At 36.8% G+C, this 19,797-nt stretch overlaps 1 protein-coding gene across 6 annotated transcripts in view; it reads left to right on the forward strand.

The window, feature by feature from the left end:
- Positions 1–9,958, forward strand: part of plekha1b (pleckstrin homology domain containing, family A (phosphoinositide binding specific) member 1b) — an 85,929-nt gene extending 75,971 nt beyond the window's left edge. Inside the window, exons 12-13 of one of the 6 annotated variants that reach the window (XM_072557500.1) lie at positions 612–698; positions 6,648–9,958. In XM_072557500.1, the coding sequence (XP_072413601.1) occupies positions 612–698; positions 6,648–6,968 (408 nt within the window). In that variant the 3' untranslated portion in view covers positions 6,969–9,958. Of the gene's footprint in view, positions 1–611; positions 699–6,572 lie in introns of all 6 variants that reach the window. The other 5 variants (XM_072557495.1, XM_072557496.1, XM_072557497.1 and 2 more) reach the window with 5 other exon arrangements.
- Positions 9,959–19,797: the final 9,839 nt, after the last annotated feature.

The raw sequence follows: 19,797 nt of genomic DNA on the forward strand, positions 1-19,797 counted from the left end.
GATTGTTAGTAAAGTTTGATATTTGTGTAAAATGGAAAATGCAAAACAGTGGCTAGAGAAAGTTTGGATGAGTTCACTTGGTGATAGGGTGTTTTTATGTATGTTAAGTAGTGATTTCTGTTCAAATGGGCACATCAAATATAACTGAGTGTGTTTCTTTCAGCGTGCGTTGTATATTCTAAACTGACCGTGTCAGTTTGCACTAGTTTAACATTGAATGTTGTGCTGGTAAAGCTCAAATGGGTGAAGTTGCTTTTGCAAGTTTGTTCTCTACAAACAAACTATGCTGCACATGGATTACAGTATTTCCTCCTCTTATTTCTTAATCAAGGTAGCTTTCTTGGTTTACTTTCCACTAGAGATTACACAGTCATAAGTCTCTCTTTGTTTCTAGATTCTACAAAAAAAATTATAATGTATAAAAGTGCAAAACGTTTAAAATATCAAATCAATTTAGAAAATGGATAAGTTTGGAACTAGGAAATACATTGCTTTTGATTGGCTTTCAAAGATATATCTTAATGTGCAAGTCTATGACTGTGTTTTCTTCTACTACTCTGCTCTTTGTGAGTTTAGGATACTCTAATCTGAGCTTTGCACTGTTCTTCCAGATGCGGCAAGCCAGAAGGCTGTCGAATCCTTGTATACAGAGGTATACATCAAGAACTGGTGAATGCGGCACGTATGTGAGCTCTCATGTAAAGCAAGTCTTTTAAGGAGGATTAGAATCTAGTAATTGCTGAGTGTGCTTGAAGCAATTTTAGTCCTTTGGTTGGCATAAAATAGTGAACATTCAAACTATTAGTTCAGTTGCTGATTAATGATCAGAAATTTAAACTAATACTTTTATACACTTTCTCCTTCTGCAAATTAATTGAAGTACTTATTGATTTGAAATCCATGTAATTCACATCTACCATTGATTCCTTCCTAGCATGTGCCACAAGTAGAACTAGGAATATGCCATCAAATTTCAATTGAAACTCTTAATTGTATTTCTATGGCCAGACAAAGCTTCACTGTCAGATAGTTATAGGGTTAGTAATGTGAGTACCCTTCATTTCAATATACCGACAGGCGCTTTTGATAGAGCTCTGTGCATTTGGAAGAGTATTCCATCTGACGAGGGATTTTAAAAAAAAACAACTTTGAAAATATGACCTGAGCTTTGTTTTCTTGATGACTCAATGTCTTCATGACTTAGCAAGGTTTGATGTAGGTACAATTAGCCATGAGAGAGGGGAGTTTTTAAATGATAAAGTACAGAAAATAGCAAACCATTCTATAGTTTCCAAGTTAAACTTATAAAAGTGAGTAGCTCTTTTAAAAACTGATCCCCAATTGGTAGTTTAATTATAAGTTCCTTCACAATATTTACATAAACACAAACAAAAAGTATAATCCTTTTTTATTGGGACATCATAACCGTCAAGAAAAAGTTAGATATTCCTTCACCTGCAATCCTCCATGGTGTGTTGCCATTTTGATTAATTTGCATGAGAGTTCATATTTCCTCATTTTTATTTATGGCACAGCTGATCTTTTACCTTTGCAATAGCACATATATTAGCCATATATTAATGCTTTGTTAACAATTCTTGTGACAAATTGATTACTGACCTTAAGTACTATTTGTATTCTTGTCCTTGCATGTTAAATATGTTCTGGGATGTATGAGATCATTGTGAGAAAACTGCGTTGCATGAGCATATTGTGTGATTGTTTGTGTGAAATGTTTAATCATCTTCTATAAGATGGCATAAATTTGAATTTTACTTTGTGTAGAATTTTTAGGTTTGGTTAGATCTGCCTGTTTTATTATGCTGACTTCAGAGTGTGTTTTATTTTTACTTCAAAACTGCTTTTTTGAGTTTATTCATTTAATGTGCAAAATATTTGAGGTTTGTTTTTGTTGGTCAGTTGTCTGACCTTCTTGCATGAGACATCAGGATAGTGATAGGATGATTTAATAGTTAATATTTAACAGATCTCAAAACTATTTAATATATACATGGTGATACATGCTGTGAAGATGCTTCATTGCAAATTGCCACTTTCACTAAATTCTTGCATGTTTTGTGAATTGTTTGAAACAATTTTTTTACAGAAACGAAATGTGCTTTATTACAATCTTATCAAACTAGACAAGAGCAAAGGCCTCTTTTTGCAGCCTAAAGGAAGGCCTACTAATATTCACTTTGTTCTTATTCAACTATGTCAAGTATTTTAAAAAGATTTTGTAATCTTTATTCTTGATAATGTATTTAATTTAGTGCAAATGTGGTAATTTAGATTGGTGTATCTTTCTAAATGTTGCTTCTGATATTTTACTAAAACACAATTGGTAGATAAGTTTTTATAGCATAGTCTGCAAAGACAAGTTTTATTTTAAAAAATACTTAACTGCTTAAGGTTTTCTTTGCTTCATCTAATCAACATATTAATTGGGTGAATTCTGGATGAATTGATGTTGTACTATTTTCGATTTTCCTTAGTCATGTATTAACTCGTCAGTCTATCTTCATTTTTAAAATACCTTTTTCTTTTGCTTGCTTTTTAAAATATTTGCATAGAATTTATGCATTTTAGTAACTAATGATTTGCAAAAAAAATCTGAAATAAGAGATGTTTAACTGTATGTGAAATATGTGGTTGGCATATTTACATAAGTAGATACTGATATATATTTTAGTGTAATTGTCATTACATGCAAGTATCTCATGAACTAAGTTTCTTTCCTGTGCACCTTTTGGGACCAAAGTTTTCAGTTTTGTTAGTGCTTCCATGAATAGTAATCAGCAGTCAGTAATGTATCACAGATAACAGTTTCATCTGTGCCTGTCAACCTGGTATAATAACGTTTATCACAATTGCTTTAAATAGAGACAATTGAGCTAAATTCCTGTGAAATGCATACACCATTGATTTATCGAAAGTAACAAAGAAGTAGGTTGATCCTGTTTTAAATTTGTCATAAAATTTCAGTAAAATATTTTAAATGTTAGTCAAAATCTCAATGTGTATGTCCAAAAGAATGCTTCAATTACAGGAGATGTTTTGAATAATACAATGTTGTACTTGGAGAAGGCTGCTTTTTTAAAAAAAAGACTCAATCTCAAGCAGAAGTGGCACATGAACTGAGTTAATCACTTGTAGTCTTTATCAGAATGAGTAAAGATGAAAATTAAAACTTTTTTCGTTTTTAAAATCTAATTGTAAGTTTTAATTGCAGTAGTTTTAAAATGTACCCCAATTAGCAAGCAAGTTGCAGTCAAATGGTCTCAATTCTGTTTGTATCATATCCAAATGAACTTTAGTAGTGCTCCATGTATTGCTTTTGAATAGTTTACTTCAGCATTGTCATGAGCCATGTGTGACAATAATATTAAGCATTCCTGTCTATGGTATATTATTTATCAGATTCATTCATGGTTGTTCACTTGAGAATCTGGATGTAGGTTTGCTTCATGAGCTGGAAGGTTAATTTTCATTTATATGTTTTGGTTTCCTACCCAAGGAAACCCAAACATATAAATGGAAAGCGGGAAACACAGCATTTCTTCATCCATAGGCTCTCTGAAGATGTTAACTAGTATGGTGACAAAACTTCTGAAAATGAACCTGCCAGTTCAGCAAGCAAACCTACATCCAGAACCTCAACCTGACCTACAAATCTTCTCAAAACTCATTAACTTCATGAGATTGATTTATCAAGCTAGCCTACTTTGGAACTTGGATGTTGGACTGTTCTTTGAAACATGATCCCCTGATCCCCAGAGAATGCTTTTACAAGCTTAGATATTTTGGTAATTTGTATGTCCAGGAGTCATATGAAGAGCTTTTGTTTCATTCTTGTTTACTAATTTTTATCATTTGCTTTCAAGTTCCTTTGTTTGAGAAGGTCGAATGTGACTTGACTCTGCTGCTAAGCAAATTGTTAAAGGTCCCTGGACAGCGAGTTCCCAATGACTAACTGAAGTGAATTACATGACAAAATTTCAGACTATGACTTCTTGTTAGTTGATTCCGATAATATTTAGTATGCAACTAATTCTACGAAAAGACATTCCCAACTGAAAACCTCTCCCCAGACATGTTTCACAGTTTACTATCTACAAATTAGAGTTTTTACAGGAGGTAGTTGAACATTACTCTCAACTTTGTGTGATCACATCTCCATTTTGCTGAGCTGTGATGTTGATTGATCATCCACTTCAATTAGCAGAGAATTCCTGAACTGAGGAAGCCTGCATGTAACACACACCACCATCCCCCAGCATTGCAAGGAATCCAAGCGCACAGATCGCTCCAGATTGCTTGGATTGCCATGAGAAGATCTTTGACCAGAAATTGTCTTTCCTCCTGCACTTATGCTCAGTAGATCTCTGAGAACACTGAAGCTTTTATCATTCTCTGAATCCTCTCTTTCAGTGCAAAATTTTGGAAGCAAAGTCTGCTTGTTTGTTCTTTCTTTCATTTTCACAGTGAGTGATTTACTTTCGCTCAGCAAGACCAGGGCCTCCAAATCCTATTGTAACCAAGTCACCCATGCTTGTGGTCAGGTGGAACAGATCATCCAATTCTCTAAGCCTTGACCTTTTCATTTTTAAGATGTATTAATTACTACTAATCAAACTCAATGATACAGAAAATGAACTGTTAGAAATGTCTTATGATTTGATGCTGGAAACTTCAACAACTTAAATTTTTAAAAACTTTTTCGTTGTTTTATTTCCCCACTTTCTCCAAATTTCTCTCCTAGTTCCTGGTTTGCCATTGAATGTACCCATTCTTCCTTCCCAGTCCTTGTATTATCAATTTCACAATCAATACTAATATGTGGTAGAAGTAAATGTTTTTCTTTCCACTAATATTGCAAATAAATATTAAAAAACATGAAAGAATGAACTTGCACAGTCTAACTAGTTGATAAATTTCTTGTCCTGTTGAATTGGGACCCAAATTCCCACTTTCACTTGACTTGCACCTGCAGCCACTTGCAGTTTAAAAATAAATTTTAAAAAATACTAAGCATACCTGGGCGAGTCTAATAGTGAGCCCTGTTAGTTTCACTCCTGTGGTGAGTGATGGCCTATTATTCTTGTGTGTCAATTCATTTTTTTTCCCCTCATCAGCTACCGAAGCCTGAATGACTTTTTTTGAAGAGTTAATCAAACAAACAGGCTGTGTTCTTATGTCCATTCGCAAGTTAATTTGTATGCAAGTCAGAAGACCGTGTAGGACAATATAAAGTAGCTAGGAAAAAATGAGGACTGCAGATGCTGGAGATCAGAGCCGAAAAATATGTTGCTGGAAAAGCACAGCAGGTCAGGCAGCATCCAAGGAGCAGGAGAATCGATGTTTCGGGCATAAGCCCTTCTTCAGGAATAAGGAGGGTGTGCCAAGCAGGCTAAGAAAAAAGTTAGGGGGGAGGGGCATTGGGAATGAGATAGGTGGAAGGAGGTTAAGGTGAGGGTGATAGGCCGGAGAGGGGGTGGGGCGGAGAGGTCGCCTAGGAACCCTCCAACCACAAGGGATGCGCCTAGGAACCCTCCAACCACATGGGATGAATGTAGATTTCTCCAACTTCCTCATTTCCCCTCCCCCCACCTTATCTCAGTCCCAACCCTCCGACTCAGCACCGCTTTCTTGACCTGCAATCTTCTTCCTGACCTCTCCGCTCCACCCCCTCTCCGGCCTATCACCCTCACCTTAACCTCCTTCCACCTATCACATTCCCAACGCCCCTCCCCCAAGTCCCTCCTTCCCAACCTTTTATCTTAGCCTGCTTGGCACACCCTCCTTATTCCTGAAGAAGGGCTTATGCCCAAAATGTCGATTCTCCTGCTCCTTGGATGCTGCCTGACCTGTGCTTTTCCAGCAATATAAAGTAGCTGTTTAAGTATGAGGAAATGTTAATACATCAGATACTTAAAATTTATTAATACATCCCTGTGTGGGATTGCATTCATTAGTACAAACGTTCACAATTGGGGATGGGAGGGGACATCCTCCTCCTTCCTTTCCCCCCCCCCCCCCCCCCCCTCCTCCTTTTCTTCCCCCCCCCCTCCTCCTTTTCTTCCCCCCCCCTTCCTCCTTTTCTTCCCCCCCCCCCCCCCCCCATGTTAAATTCAATGACATGCCTCTCCTTGGATACCTGGCAAACAAAATTTAAAAGTAATTATTAGTGATAATTAAAACAGTTAGTGTGACAAAATAAGCTACATGATGTGTATTTTTGATTTAGTTACATTTTACACACACTTTGAGAAACCTCTAAACCAGTTTGACAGGTCAGGTGAAAGACGCGGATTGCATGATTTTCCACTAATTTTACAAAATTCTTAACTCCTTTCAAAAACTTTGAAGATCCAGGCTTTCCACAGTCTATGAATAAGTTTATTTTGGCACATACAGCTTTGTGTACCATCTAGCTTATTCTTGCACTTATGTTACAGGCACTGGCCCTCTCTTGCTGGGCAAAATGCTTTGCTTCTCCTTTTTACAGCATATATGCTTAACGTCTTTGCTGATGCTTTGCTTTGTGGTTTTTTTCTGCTTTTGTTTTACAGAGAGTAAAATCTGACTCTGAAATACTGACATGCCACTAATGACCTTGTGTGTCTGACCAACAATCCTCTTTACAGGAGCCTTCTGACAATTCCACAGCAGAATCCAGTACTGTCTCATCATCCTCAAAAACACCAGCCGCCTATAATCCCCTCATTGCCTCCGCCAGCCACAGTGCAGACCACAATCCCCAACATAACGAGGAGAAGCGAGGACTTCACAAGTCTTCTACCATGGCTCAGCCAGGGCAGCACAAGATCCCGATTGTCTCTACCCGAAAACCAGCTGCCAAAATGACAAAGGAAGAATCAGTCCTTCACGGTAAAAATGGCATGCCAGAGAGTTATCCTGCTCCATTGGATCTGGATGATGTCAGTCTTCCTGTCAGTGACATTTAAAAGTAGATGTTGAAGGTAAAAGTGCTGTCATCCAAATCGTTTGTTTGAGACCTCAAATGGGAGTAGATCAGTCAGGAAGAGGATTATCTTATTCTCTCATTCAAAACTTTGCTTCTAAATTCACCTCATTAGTCTGCATAGTGAAATGCATCTGCTGACCTCTCCAGCAGATTCCATGCTGTGGCATTTATGGATCTGGATCGATCTAGTATTCAGTTATCTGCCTACTCTATTTTTGTTCAAAAAAAACTTTCTTTGTGCCTAAAGAACAGTGTGGTGTACCGTTGTGGTTCCAAAGATATTGCACCTTGTCACTAAATGTACAGGTTAGTCTTTTATACTGAGAGTTTTCCTTGTGAAAAGATTAGACTTTGCTTTGCTCAGCATTGACAGCTTCAGGTTGTACTGTGTATGATCCTTATCTTGTGGCCTGTATGCGTCTTAATGCACCAAAATCCCATACTGCTTAAAGTGCCTGTCTTTAATCTCTGGGTACAAGTTGTTTATGTATCAATATTTGATCTGTATTGTACAATGTTACATTTTTAATTTCTTGAGGTTTAGACCTTTTGAATTCTCAATTCCTGGAGGAAGTCGTAAATGTAATTGTTTTAATATAATTCAAGTTTAAACTATTAGAATATTATGGATCTTTTAGTGGTTTCCTGTGCAATATATATTTCACAAATTGTGAACTGCAGAAGTTACTGGAGGTTTTGATACTGACACTGCATATAATTTAAACATGAAGTCTTGAGGTTTTTTTAAGATACATAATTATGTACACAGGATAAATATGCAGATGCATTATTCAATCTACCAAATATATTTCAGCTCATTTGTGCATAAGATTTCTTTCTCTCTCCCACCTCTCTTTTTTTTTTCCCTTCCTCCCCCCCCCCCCCCCCCCCCAACAACCATGAGAACATATAACTTAAACTGGTGAAAGCTTTGAAGTGAAACTTAAATAGTTGTAAAGTCTTGAAAGGACTCTTGGTCTGAATATGAATGTAGAGAAGACCATTATGCAAAGGTTGAGTCCATAACGATAATTTTAATTTATGGTGAAAATGCCATGTTATTTGCCAAAATGAAATATATTGCATCTGCTTAATCCTATTTTATTAGTATGAATAGAAATCTAAAGTTTTCAGACTTACTAAACCTTTAGTATTTCTGCAGTTTGTACCTTATAGGATATACTTATTTCTCATAAAAAAATTTGGCTTAAAATATTTATTTCACAAATACTGTATCCATATTCATACTTTTTTAAAATTGGCATTAATTTTCATTATTCTGTATAGAAAATTAGCTTTGTATAATTTTTCCTGAATTATCATCTGTTTCTTACCAGTCATTTTGTTTTTGTGCCTAATATTAATGAGCAGTCTGTTCAGGAATTAATTGACATAATGTCCTTTTTTAAATAGCACAGCTAAATCCTTTGCATGATTCTCCAATGACTTATCCCAATGCACTTATGTAAAGATACTTTGTCAAGAATTTGGGGTCACCATTGTTGCGATGTGTTGAGGCTGAGGTGATGAAATTTGGTGATTTTCTAATTTCCTTTTCATTGCCACCACTTCCTGTGAGGAGGGAGTGTCTTGGATGCCAAGGCTGAGCTAAGAAATATTTTTTAGGAATCTAGCTTGGAACTTGCTGGGAAGGGGCAAACCCGGTTGAAGGTTGTGTAATTGTTACTTTAAAAATGATAATTTGTGAGGGTACTTTTTAATGTTGCTCTTGAAAATATGACATTGTTGGACCTTATCCTGCAATGTTTCTTTACATCAATTAAATAACTTTCTAGTGTATTTTGATAAATAATGGTAGCTTTAATAATTTTAATACTATAAATTGGCCGCAATTTAGTTACTATAGTTTTTAAACAAAGTATGTAATAGAATTAAATTGTTTAAAAGATTTGTCTAAAGAGAAATTGATAGTGGAGGATCTCTATACATTTAGATTTTACCGAGTTCAAAGAGTTGGCTTAATTGTTTTGATAACTGTGATGCTATGACACTTGAGGAAAAACAAAGTACTGACATGGATAGTTTCAAATGCAGCTTTATTTTGTCTTTTTTGTCTTGGTTTTTTTATTCAAATACGCCTTAGTTTTGAGTTTGCTTGTCTAAGTTTGTTTTGCCAGAATAAAATGCATTTAATGTAAAGCTTTGGCTTGATTTATCAATCAGTGTAGTTTTGACTATACCTGTAAAAATTATTTTCTGTTAATCGTCAGTTGCAGATTGTGTTGCTGAATACAAGTCTCAACTGCTTATAACAGTTTTTGTCAGTTATCAAAGCTTGTAGCACAATTAGAATTTCACAGATGACATTTTTTTAAACTGAGAACGGGTGTGCTTCTGACATTACCTATTGAATACACTAAAGTTTCTTTCTCCTGTGTTTTCACTGTGACGTTGAAAAAATTAGTAGCTTTAAACCCTGTTTTTTTTCCCCACTAAAAGGATTAATTCAGTTGAAAAATATAGATGTGATTTCTTACCCAACTGTTATTTTTTCCCCACGAGGAAACATTGTTTGACTAGAAATATTTGAAAAACCTGTGGGAAAACTTTTATCTGTCGCTCCTATAAAATCTTGATATATTTAGTTCAATATTTTATTTTTGTAACTGTAAATTTGCTCAGCTTATTGGCACAGGTACCGCTTCTGAAATTGCATGTGCTACTGCTGTTTATTGAAAATATTTGCAAATATATGAATTGGGTGAAACTCTTGATTTTCATTTACACTATTGTGGTGGACGGTATTTAACTACTGGTGAACTGAAAATTTACAATTTTTTAAGTTGGAAAAATGTGTATTAGTCTGCTAACAGAAGCTTTTATTTATCTTTGCTCAACTTTTTATATAATTCTATAAAAATGTTTAAATTATTTTTGACGGTTATGTATGGCTTGTCCTGAATGATGTTTGTTCATCTAAGACAATAAAGAACCATGTGGTGATTTTTATATTGTTGTTGTCTTTCTCAACCAGATGTTTGAATGTGCTCCACCATTAAGCACTCTTAGTGCACATAAACTCTTCCTATTTCAAAGGCCTTTCCCATACTCGTTTCAATCAATTATTGTTTGGGACATAAATTGCTAAAGAAGCAATATTTTCTATTATTGTATAAATCTGTACAAGAATTAAAAACCTTGTATTCTGACAGCCTGTTTTCAGAATCAGAATGCTTGTGGATTATTTAACTTTCTCCCCCTGAGGCTTTTGCCTTCTTCATAAGAGACAAATACGTGGCAAGCAAGTGACTGATTATTGGGTAGTTAAGTGAATGTTTGGGTGCATTCTCCAGGGAAGAAAGCAAGACACAGATTTAAAAAGCTTGTTTCATATTTGTAGATTAGATTTCAGATGGAGATATTTAGAAAGTTTCTTTGCAAAATCAACTTCCATTCGTTATTGTCTTGATTTGCAGAGTATTAAATCTTTAGCAGATGTGTCAGGCCTTATGGTATTAGGACTCCACCTACAGGAAACTTCTCCGTCCTAAATTGATTGCTTGGGTTTTTTCTACGTTACCTCGAGAATGATGACTTTCACGTAGTGATTGTTTCCAATCTTTAATGCAGGCCCTACAGCTTCACTAAACTATTGCTTTAGGTCTAAATGAATTGGTGCAATCTTCTATGATTTCCTATGAAATCAGAATGAAGAGTAAGTATCTATATACTGTATATTTTGTGCTAAGCATGTGCAATTTGACAAATTAAGCTGTGCTAGCCTTTAGTGTGGGGCAAATGCATATCATTTAGAAAATTAAGACCTTGCAGTGTGCATGCATGCTGTCAATCATTAGAGCACAATGGTAGGCTAAGAAGTTTAATTATAGAAATATTCAAGGAGTCTCTCAGTAAATGTGCATAACATTGCAAGTTATTTACTGTCAGCTTGGCATTGTCTACTGCAATAAACCAAAGTTGACCCATGTTGCATAACAGCAGATTCCTACAAACAGTGTGAACTTCTGAGGGTGCACAAATCTAATATAACAATGAATTTGCTGGCTTCTTAGTGGTTTTTAAACTATTTTTAGTCAATATACAGGCAATTATTTTTGATAAATGGAGCCTGAGAATTCTATGCTCAATAAATTAGGATGAGTAAAACATTTAGCAGAATTTCATTGCAAAACTAGTGTTAAACCATAGTAAGGAAACTGGATGTGTAAAATTGTATTAGTCTACTGTATCTGGTTGGTATGGACAAGTGGATTGAACAATTTGTTTCCATGCTGTATGACTCTCACCTAAATTATTTTTATCATAAAGCACAATTAAAGTAGACTTCACAAGATATGAATAATATCCGCTCACAGCCACCTTCTTGATGGATGGGAAATAACTCTAGGGATGGGAAATAACTGCTGGCCAGACAGTGACACCCACATCCCACAAATGAACAAATATACATGTCCTAAGTGCCAAGTTTTGTAAGGGAGTATTACTTAAGACCCTGAAAAAAGTAAATCTACATCTGTAGTAAATTTGTTTCTTAGGTTTTAGTAGTTTTTAGTTTATTTCTGTAGTGAAGGTAATGGATTTCCAGGTATATATGAAACTTAAGCCAGGATAAGCTTGTAATCATGCAATCTTTTAGAGTAACTAACTATGGCCATGATTTTGTGAACTCAGCAACATTAGGGCTACATGTGTCTAAATTTGAATATTTGCCAGTTCTGAGAGGACACAGGCGCCTACACTGAATTTCACAGAATTGCTCCTTTTTACTTGAGTTGCTGCCACTGAATTCTTCCCTCAAAGTTTAACTTTCTAAATACTTAACAAGCTGACGGGAAGTCTCTTGAGGCTTTTTTATTTCATAAAAGCTCTTAGCAAAATAAAAGTCTGAGACCTAAAGGGCAACTTTTCCACAAATGGTTATGCGTGTATGGAACAAACAACAATAGGAAGCGTTGGAGCCAGGTACAATTATAACACTTAAAAGGCATCGGATGGGTATATGAATAGGGAGGGTTTAAAGGGATATGGGTAAATGCTGGCAAATGGGACTAGATTGGTTTAGAATATCTGGTTGGTGTGGATGAGTTGTACTGAAGGGTCTACTTTTGTGCTGTATAGCTCTAGGACTCAGGTAGTGTACTTCAGAGGCATGGGTTACACTGCTACCTCCGCTGAAGATTTGGAGATTCTTCGCTTGTTGCAGGATGTGCCTCCAAGTAGGATTACCGCATTTAGGGTTAAAGACCATTCATGTGAAAGTAGTGGTTTCAGCTGCACGGATTTAACTCAGTTGAGTTAATGATATTGCTGGGTCCCTCAACTCGCTAAGAATGAAGAAGCTTGCTGATATTGGTGTGTACCTTTCCTTTGTGCCTTAATTGATTGTAGGTTCTTCAGCCATTGCATAAATATACTATTTGAAGAACTGTGCACAGCAATTGTCCTCTGCATACAAACTTTAATTTTACCCAAATTCAACTATTTAGATTTCTACGTGACGTGTCCTTTTATATCCTTCGTGATGTAAATTGACCATGATCTTTTGGGAGAGGCTGCCCAGTGGATTATTTTACGTTTTTTCATCTCGCATTTAATTTTTGTTGTGTTGTCTTCTGGCTTAGCTTCAGAAACTTGCATCATTGGTTGAGCATTGCTAAAATTTTTGTTACTTTTAGTAAGCTGAGTAAATCAAGTGCAAAGAAGTCAAAGTAAAGAACAAAGATGCACCGAGTCATAGGTTGAAGTAAAAAGGGTGCATTGTGCACGTTTAGTTGGTCCATGGCAAAAGAAAACAGCGACATCTTGTGGTTAAATGTAGAATATTTTGATTTTGATTTGATTGCTGTATTTCTTGAAAAATTTTGAATTATGTTTGCATCACTGAGAATGTTTTCTCCTTAGATTTTAATAAAGCTTGGAATTATTAATTCATGATTTTCTAATTTTAACATGATGTAAAGTTACAATAGAAACCCTGACTAAAACTCAAATTATTTATATTTGAATATAACTATGATTTCTTTCTGATTCAATAAAGAGCATATGACAAGTTTTTAGCTTGAATCATCTACACAGTACCAGAATATTGTGACTCATAGCATGACTATGAATAGCCTTGCTTAGCTTTATGAATCCATCTTTTGAAAGGAATTTTAACTCCTCTAACAATAAATTTGAGCTTAGCATTCTTTCAAATACAAGAAATATAGGCTTCATTCTTTTAAATATAGGTGAATGCCAAAGACATGTCCAAGGAGTCTCCTATTTGTTTGAAAATACTACATGCGTCTTTACCAAGGGCAATGTAACAGCTAATTGAGATCAGCCCATCTTGCCCAGCCCAGCTTAAACTTGGGGGGGGGGGGGGGGGGGGCAGCTTCTCTCTGCATCTTAAGGACAGAGTGGACTGTTAAAGCTGTTGGCTTCGAAGTAAGATGATCAGCCTGTGCCGATTTTAGCAGGGCATGAAAGAGCCTATATTTCCGTCATGCAACATTACTCAAAGCAGGTTTACAGAGCATTTGTCATTGCGTGAGGTGCTCCATTATATAAATGAAAGTAATGACTACAAAAACAATGCATTGCCTAAGAAGCACTTCAACACGTGCTGAAGTATTAGAAAAAATGCAAGTTCTTCCTCAAGCATATTTAATTAGGAAATCTGTTTGCTCAAATATATTTTTTGGCACTGTTTGGTAACAGTAATAATGTTAATAGTGGCTGCAAATTGGCAGTACTTGTCCACTATTGCAATTCTGGCAGGCTTGCACCAGAAAAGTGGGAAACTTTAATGTGACCCATAAGTCAGGCTCTGATGAAACACTGTAATTGCTGTCTGGTTATTTGAATGTGGAATCTTCAACCCTGAATAAAACTGTCCCTTGAATTAGTTGGGACTTGAGTGTTCAATGTTCTTGTAGAAGGAGGAAGAGAGCTTCTTCAAGGAAGGCATCCTTGCAAGAGGATTCGCAGTAGGTTAAAATCTTCGAGGAGAAAGTGAGGACTGCAGATGCTGGAGATCAGAGCTGAAAATGTGTTGCTGGAAAAGCGCAGCAGGTCAGGCAGCATCCAAGGAGCAGGAGAATCGATGTTTCGGGCATGAGCCCTTCTTCAGGAATGAGCAAAGTGTGCCCAGCAGGCTAAGATAAAAGGTAGGGAGGAGGGACTTGGGGGAGGGGCGTTGGAAATGTGATAGGTGGAAGGAGGTCAAGGTAAGGGTGATAGGCCGGAATGGGGGTGGGAGCGGAGAGGTCAGGAAGAAGATTGCAGGTTAGGAAGGCGGTGCTGAGTTTGAGGGATTTCAATGTTCTGCATACAGTGGTGAGATTAGGTATGCCATAGAAACGTTGGAATTGGAACCTGTTTTGCCATTCAGTGATATCATTGCTATCGTAACCCATATACCCATCTTTGCTTCATATCTCTGTATGTTTTTGGTTAAGTTTATCAATACCAGCTTAAAAAATAATTTATTTGCCATCAGCTGATTCAGTGTGGATGCAAATCTTTTTCTTTGTCAGAAAGAATAACAGATCAAACGTTCTCGATAATCACCGTTAGCTGAAAGAAAATTCTTCGGCTGCTCAGATTTGATTCTTCATGCTAACTTTACACTTAAAAATAACCAACTACAAAAGAACTTGCAGTAGTTCAGTGTTCGGAAGACATTTCAGGGATTGTTCTGCTTACAATGAAAGTCAAATCGATACCTTTTCTCCCAGAGATACATGCGGAATTATAAACCTGCAGTACCCTTTGAGCAAAGAAGTTCTTTTTCTGAATTGCACTCCTGAAAGGTCTGGCTCTAGTTTTAAACTAAAGGCCTCAGTACTAGACTCGCCAACTAAAGAAATAGGATAGATTGGGAAAAACTATATTTGTTCTTAAATGGAAAACTTTGAAATCACCCTTTTAAGCATCTAAATTTCAGATAATACAGTCAGGTTTACCATATGGCTCAACCTTTTGAATCCAAATATCATTCGAATAAAACAATGCTCCAAAGCCAATATAGCCTTCCTAAGCAGATTTGCTTGCAGTACTCTGCTGTGATCGAACTAGAGTTTTAGATCGCTGCAACATGACTACTGTCCTTTTATATTCAAATTTACACTGTGGGTCTTGCAGGATCTGTGGAGAAAGGAACGGAGTTGAGTTTTTAAGTTGTGATCATGAGACATAGACGTGAAATGCTCACTGTTTTTCTCTCTCCATTGAATATTTCTAGCATTTCTGTTTTTCTCTCCATTGATCCTCCTTCACATTGAATATTTCCAGCATTCATTTTTATTGCACATTTTTGTGGGGCACTAGCAGTCAGGTCTGCCAATTCTCATACCTATTCATTATTCCTTCCCCCATTTGGTCAATTTCCTAACCAAGTTGATCATTTACCTTTAATTTCAAGGGTTTTAATTCAAAAAGATTGTATAACGTGCCTTCTGGGAGTCAATATGAATGACATTCATGGGCATTCCCTGTTCACTTTAGTTCTTCAAAAGAGCTATCAGATTTGCTAGGCACAAACTATCCTTTACAAATCTGTTGGGTTTTTTCTAATCAACTGAAGACTTTCAAGGTGTTCAGTTACCTATCCTTAATTATGAATTCCAGCCATTTCCCGATAAGAGCTATGAACAACTGGCGTGTCATCTTTGAGACCACAATGTTGCAAGTATCCACCCATTAAACTAAGCATGGATTAATTTCACTTCTGTCAGTGAAAATGCTGTCACACTAGCTATTTTGTATTTTGCGACTTTGGTGGAATGCGTGCACTTGACTGCAAACTGAAAAGGTTATTCTATCTGAAATTTACATTTTTTAAAATGGGGCTTTCAAATGAGATCCTGTTCCTAAAACAAAGAGTAAGGATTACTTTGGTCCCACAATACTTCCTGGTTAATGTTGATATAAAATTTATAAGTAGGTTCAATACCTTAGTTTACTATCATATCTTGAAAGAAATTTTGAAATACCCTCCCTTAATGAGGACATCACTTCATTAAATAGGTTCAATCTGTCTCTGCAAAGCTGCTTTATGACTGAAAGTATTCATACCAGTAATGTTAATTTTGGTATTATCTTCTGTGCTTCATTTTACTGTACCTATTTCTATTCTAATTGAAGTCTCATCAGTTAGTGCAATTCGCTCCCTTGCTTTTGGACTCCGCCTCCAGATCCCAAGGATCACATCAGCTGTCTTAACATTGTTTCATGTTGCCTAACCACCTTCAGAGAATTATGCACTTGAACTCTCTGGTCCTTCTCCTCATGTACCTCCTTCAAAGTTGTACCATTTGAGCCTATACGGACTCAATATTTCTTCTACCAAAGTGCGTAACCTAATTTTTCTGCATTGAAATGCATCTGTCTGGTGTCTGCCCATTTGTCCAATCTGTCAATGACCCTCTGAAGTCGCTCAGCATCATCCTCACAATTTACTATATTCCCTAGCTGAGTTCTGTCTACAAATGCAGAGATTTTGCCCTCGACACCCATCTCCAAAATGTTTATATAAATGAGAAAAAGAAAGATCCCAACACCATCTTTGGGGAACAGCACTCCATTTACCTTCAGTCCAAGAAATCCCCATCAGTCCCTACCTGTTTTCTTTTAGCCACCTTATGATCCATTGCAATGAAGGGTTCAACAATTCCAAACATTGCTAATTTGTTAAACAACCTGCCATGTGACACACATGCTTTCCTTGGGTTGGTGAAATGACACCATGGGAAATGCCCTCACCAACCCAAGGAAACTAAACATACAAATAGAAAGCTGGTCACTAACACCAGTGCTTCACCAGAGGCTCAGTGACGATATTACCTAGTATGGTGACAAAACATCTGAAAACAAACCTTCCAGCTCAGCGAGCAAATTTACATCTAGCACCTCCAACCTGAGCTACAAACCTTCTCAACTCATTAACTATACCAGGAGGTCGGGGAGTCCAGAACTAGAGGGTATAGGTTTAGGGTGAGAGGCACTTTTTCACGCAGAGGGTAGTACGTGTATGGAATGAGCTGCCAGAGGAAGTGGTGGAGGCTGGTACAATTGCAGCATTTAAAAGGCATTTGGATGGGTATATGAATAGGAAGGGTTTGGAGGGATATGGGCTGGGTGCTGGCAGGTGGGACTAGATTGGGTTAGGATATCTGGTCGGCATGGACGGGTTGGACCAAAGGGTCTGCTTCCATGCTGTACATCTGTATGACTCTAAGCTGCCATGTGGGATTTTTGCTGCCATCTTCTGTTCATCGCCAGTTCTCATGATAGTCCGGCTTGCCATTAGCCCCAATGACTGACAGAGATAATGCTGTCTTCTGAAGTAAAGGAACTGTTTCTCATTGTGTAAACTGGCTGAATTTGTCTCCCAAGAGTGATCAACCCCATGTTGGAAGGTGCAATTGGGAAATCCGGAAGCTACAATTCTAAACTGATCTGATTTCCACCCCCTCATCTCAGGAAAACGGTAGCCAAATATGTTAGGTCATGACTCACTGGCCACCTGTGCCTTTTTGCAGAGGTGGATTAAAGTTCCTGAAGTCTCTTGGAACCTTGCCAGGTTATTCAGTTTGTGAACCTTAACATTTTTGTTGGTTTGTTTAAATCTCTTTCCAATGTTAACTGTTTTATTTATATGATAAATGTTACCAATACAGTGATTGATGTTAGGGTTCTATCCTTAAGCAAACTTAAAATTGACCTTATTTTTTTTGAGGATTCAAATGCATCTGTTCTGTATTCTATGGTATGGAGAATCTGTATGTAGTATGACCCTGTGGTTGGATTATCACATTGATTTAATGTCATACTTCCTTTGGTAGCAGGTTTACAATATCCTCTTGATATTGAGTTGAGAAAACAACATATGCTGGCAAGTTTTTTGAAATGCATTCAAATAAAAGAATCAGCCATTCTAAATTGCTCAATTTAACTTATGAAAATGTTAATTAAGTACAGCCAATGAAACTCCTATTGAAAACTCCCTAACATTTCCTAATCTTGCAAAAATAGTATGAAAACAATTGCAAAGAAAGATGAAGTACTTGTACATGTTGACAAACTGACAAGAAAGCAATGCTACGAATAATCCCTACTGGTTAAAACGATTTATGATTCCTGGAGATCAGCCAAGCATTCATAGTTGCCAAATGGCCTCTATCAACAAAATCAGGATGAGCAGATCTGCCAGACATATCAGCAATTTGGAATAGACTGCTTCATAGTGGCAGATTTAGCAACATTTCCAAAAATGAATTGCATTGATGCTTGAAATGGAGAAAATTATAAGACCAGGAAAATAACTGAATTGGGACTAATGAGGGACCTCTTCAAAGATTATATCGGCACCCTTCTCACTACCTGCATTTCAGGATTCTATTATTTTTTGTGTTGATGTTCTTTCTAGAATGTTATTTCATATGCTTTGGGAAATAAGTGCTTTTGAAAAAAGGGGGACTGGAAACTTCTGTGAAGGATTTTCACATCATTATTCCACAGTTGCTGCTCTGGCTTGTTTCATCGCCTATGCTCTGGAAAACAATGGGCTTAGTGAATCTATCTTTGCTTAATTAATGACATATAAAGCAAATTTTTCAATTACAACTAATGAAGTATCTCAACTTTGTATACATGTTAACAGGATTTGACTACATCTTCAAACATTACAAATAAGTTAATTCTCTTAAAAACATCTCACCAATTTACATGCACTACAGCACAACCACGCTGCACAGCTAGAGAGGTGCCTGTTGTCAAACTTTATTCTGGCAAAATCAGAACATTTTAAGCGTGGAAGGTTTGAGTTATAAGGAGATGCTGGATAGGCTGGGACTTTTTTCATTGGAATGTTGGAGGTTGAGGATTGACCTTTTGGAAATTTATAAAATTGTGAGGGGTATAGATAAGATGAACAGCAAGGGATTTTCCATTGGTAGGAGTTCAAAACTAGGGAGCATATTTTAAAGATGAGAGGTTTAAAAAGGACCAGAGCAGTAAATTTTTCTAGCTGGTGGTTTGTAAATGATCTGCCGAAGGAAGTGTAGACGCAGGTGTGTTACAGCATTTAAGTCATTTGGACAGGTACATAAATAGGAAGGATTCAGAGGGATAGGGGCCAAATACAGACAAATGGGACTAGTTTGAGAAACTTGGCTGGCAGGAACAAGGTGGATTCATGGATCTGTTTCTGTGTTGTATGACTGACTCCATAACAATTTTCTGAGAATAAACATTATTGAAGCTAGGTAATGTTCATTTATTCTGAGTATAATATTTAGTAAATTTCTGAGAACTAAAAGAGCATTTACAGTGCACAAAACAAAAATTGAGCCTTTAGTATAATATTCTAAGGTGCCTCTTAAAAAAAATTAAGATGACACTGCCATCTAACGTGATATTTGGTCAGATGATGAAGGACTTATTCAAAGAAATCAATTGAAGCAATTTAAGGAAAGGCAGAAAGCAAAATAGTGGGTGAGATGAATGGAAAGAATTCTAGAGGTTAAACCCTTAATTAAATGGAGACATTGTCATCAATGGCTGGGTGATTTAAAATTGGGGATACTCAAAAGATGAGAATGAGATGCTCCCTGAGATCCGGAAGGTTAGCAAGACTGGGAGCAGCTAGGCCCTGGAGGCATTTGGAAACAAAGAGGAGAGATTTAAAATCAAAACCTTCCCCTACTGTGGTCACTTAGTGTGACGTGAACTCAAGATCCTGGTTGATGCCATTCTCAGCCCATCAGCCTCTGCTCGGCGACTCTGCATTGTTGCGTATCCTGAAGTCCACTTTGCAGGTTGGTCACTGAAAAACCCTGAGG

This window comes from Chiloscyllium punctatum, chromosome 38 (assembly GCF_047496795.1).
Source record: "Chiloscyllium punctatum isolate Juve2018m chromosome 38, sChiPun1.3, whole genome shotgun sequence".
In the NCBI taxonomy this organism is placed as follows: domain Eukaryota; kingdom Metazoa; phylum Chordata; class Chondrichthyes; order Orectolobiformes; family Hemiscylliidae; genus Chiloscyllium; species Chiloscyllium punctatum.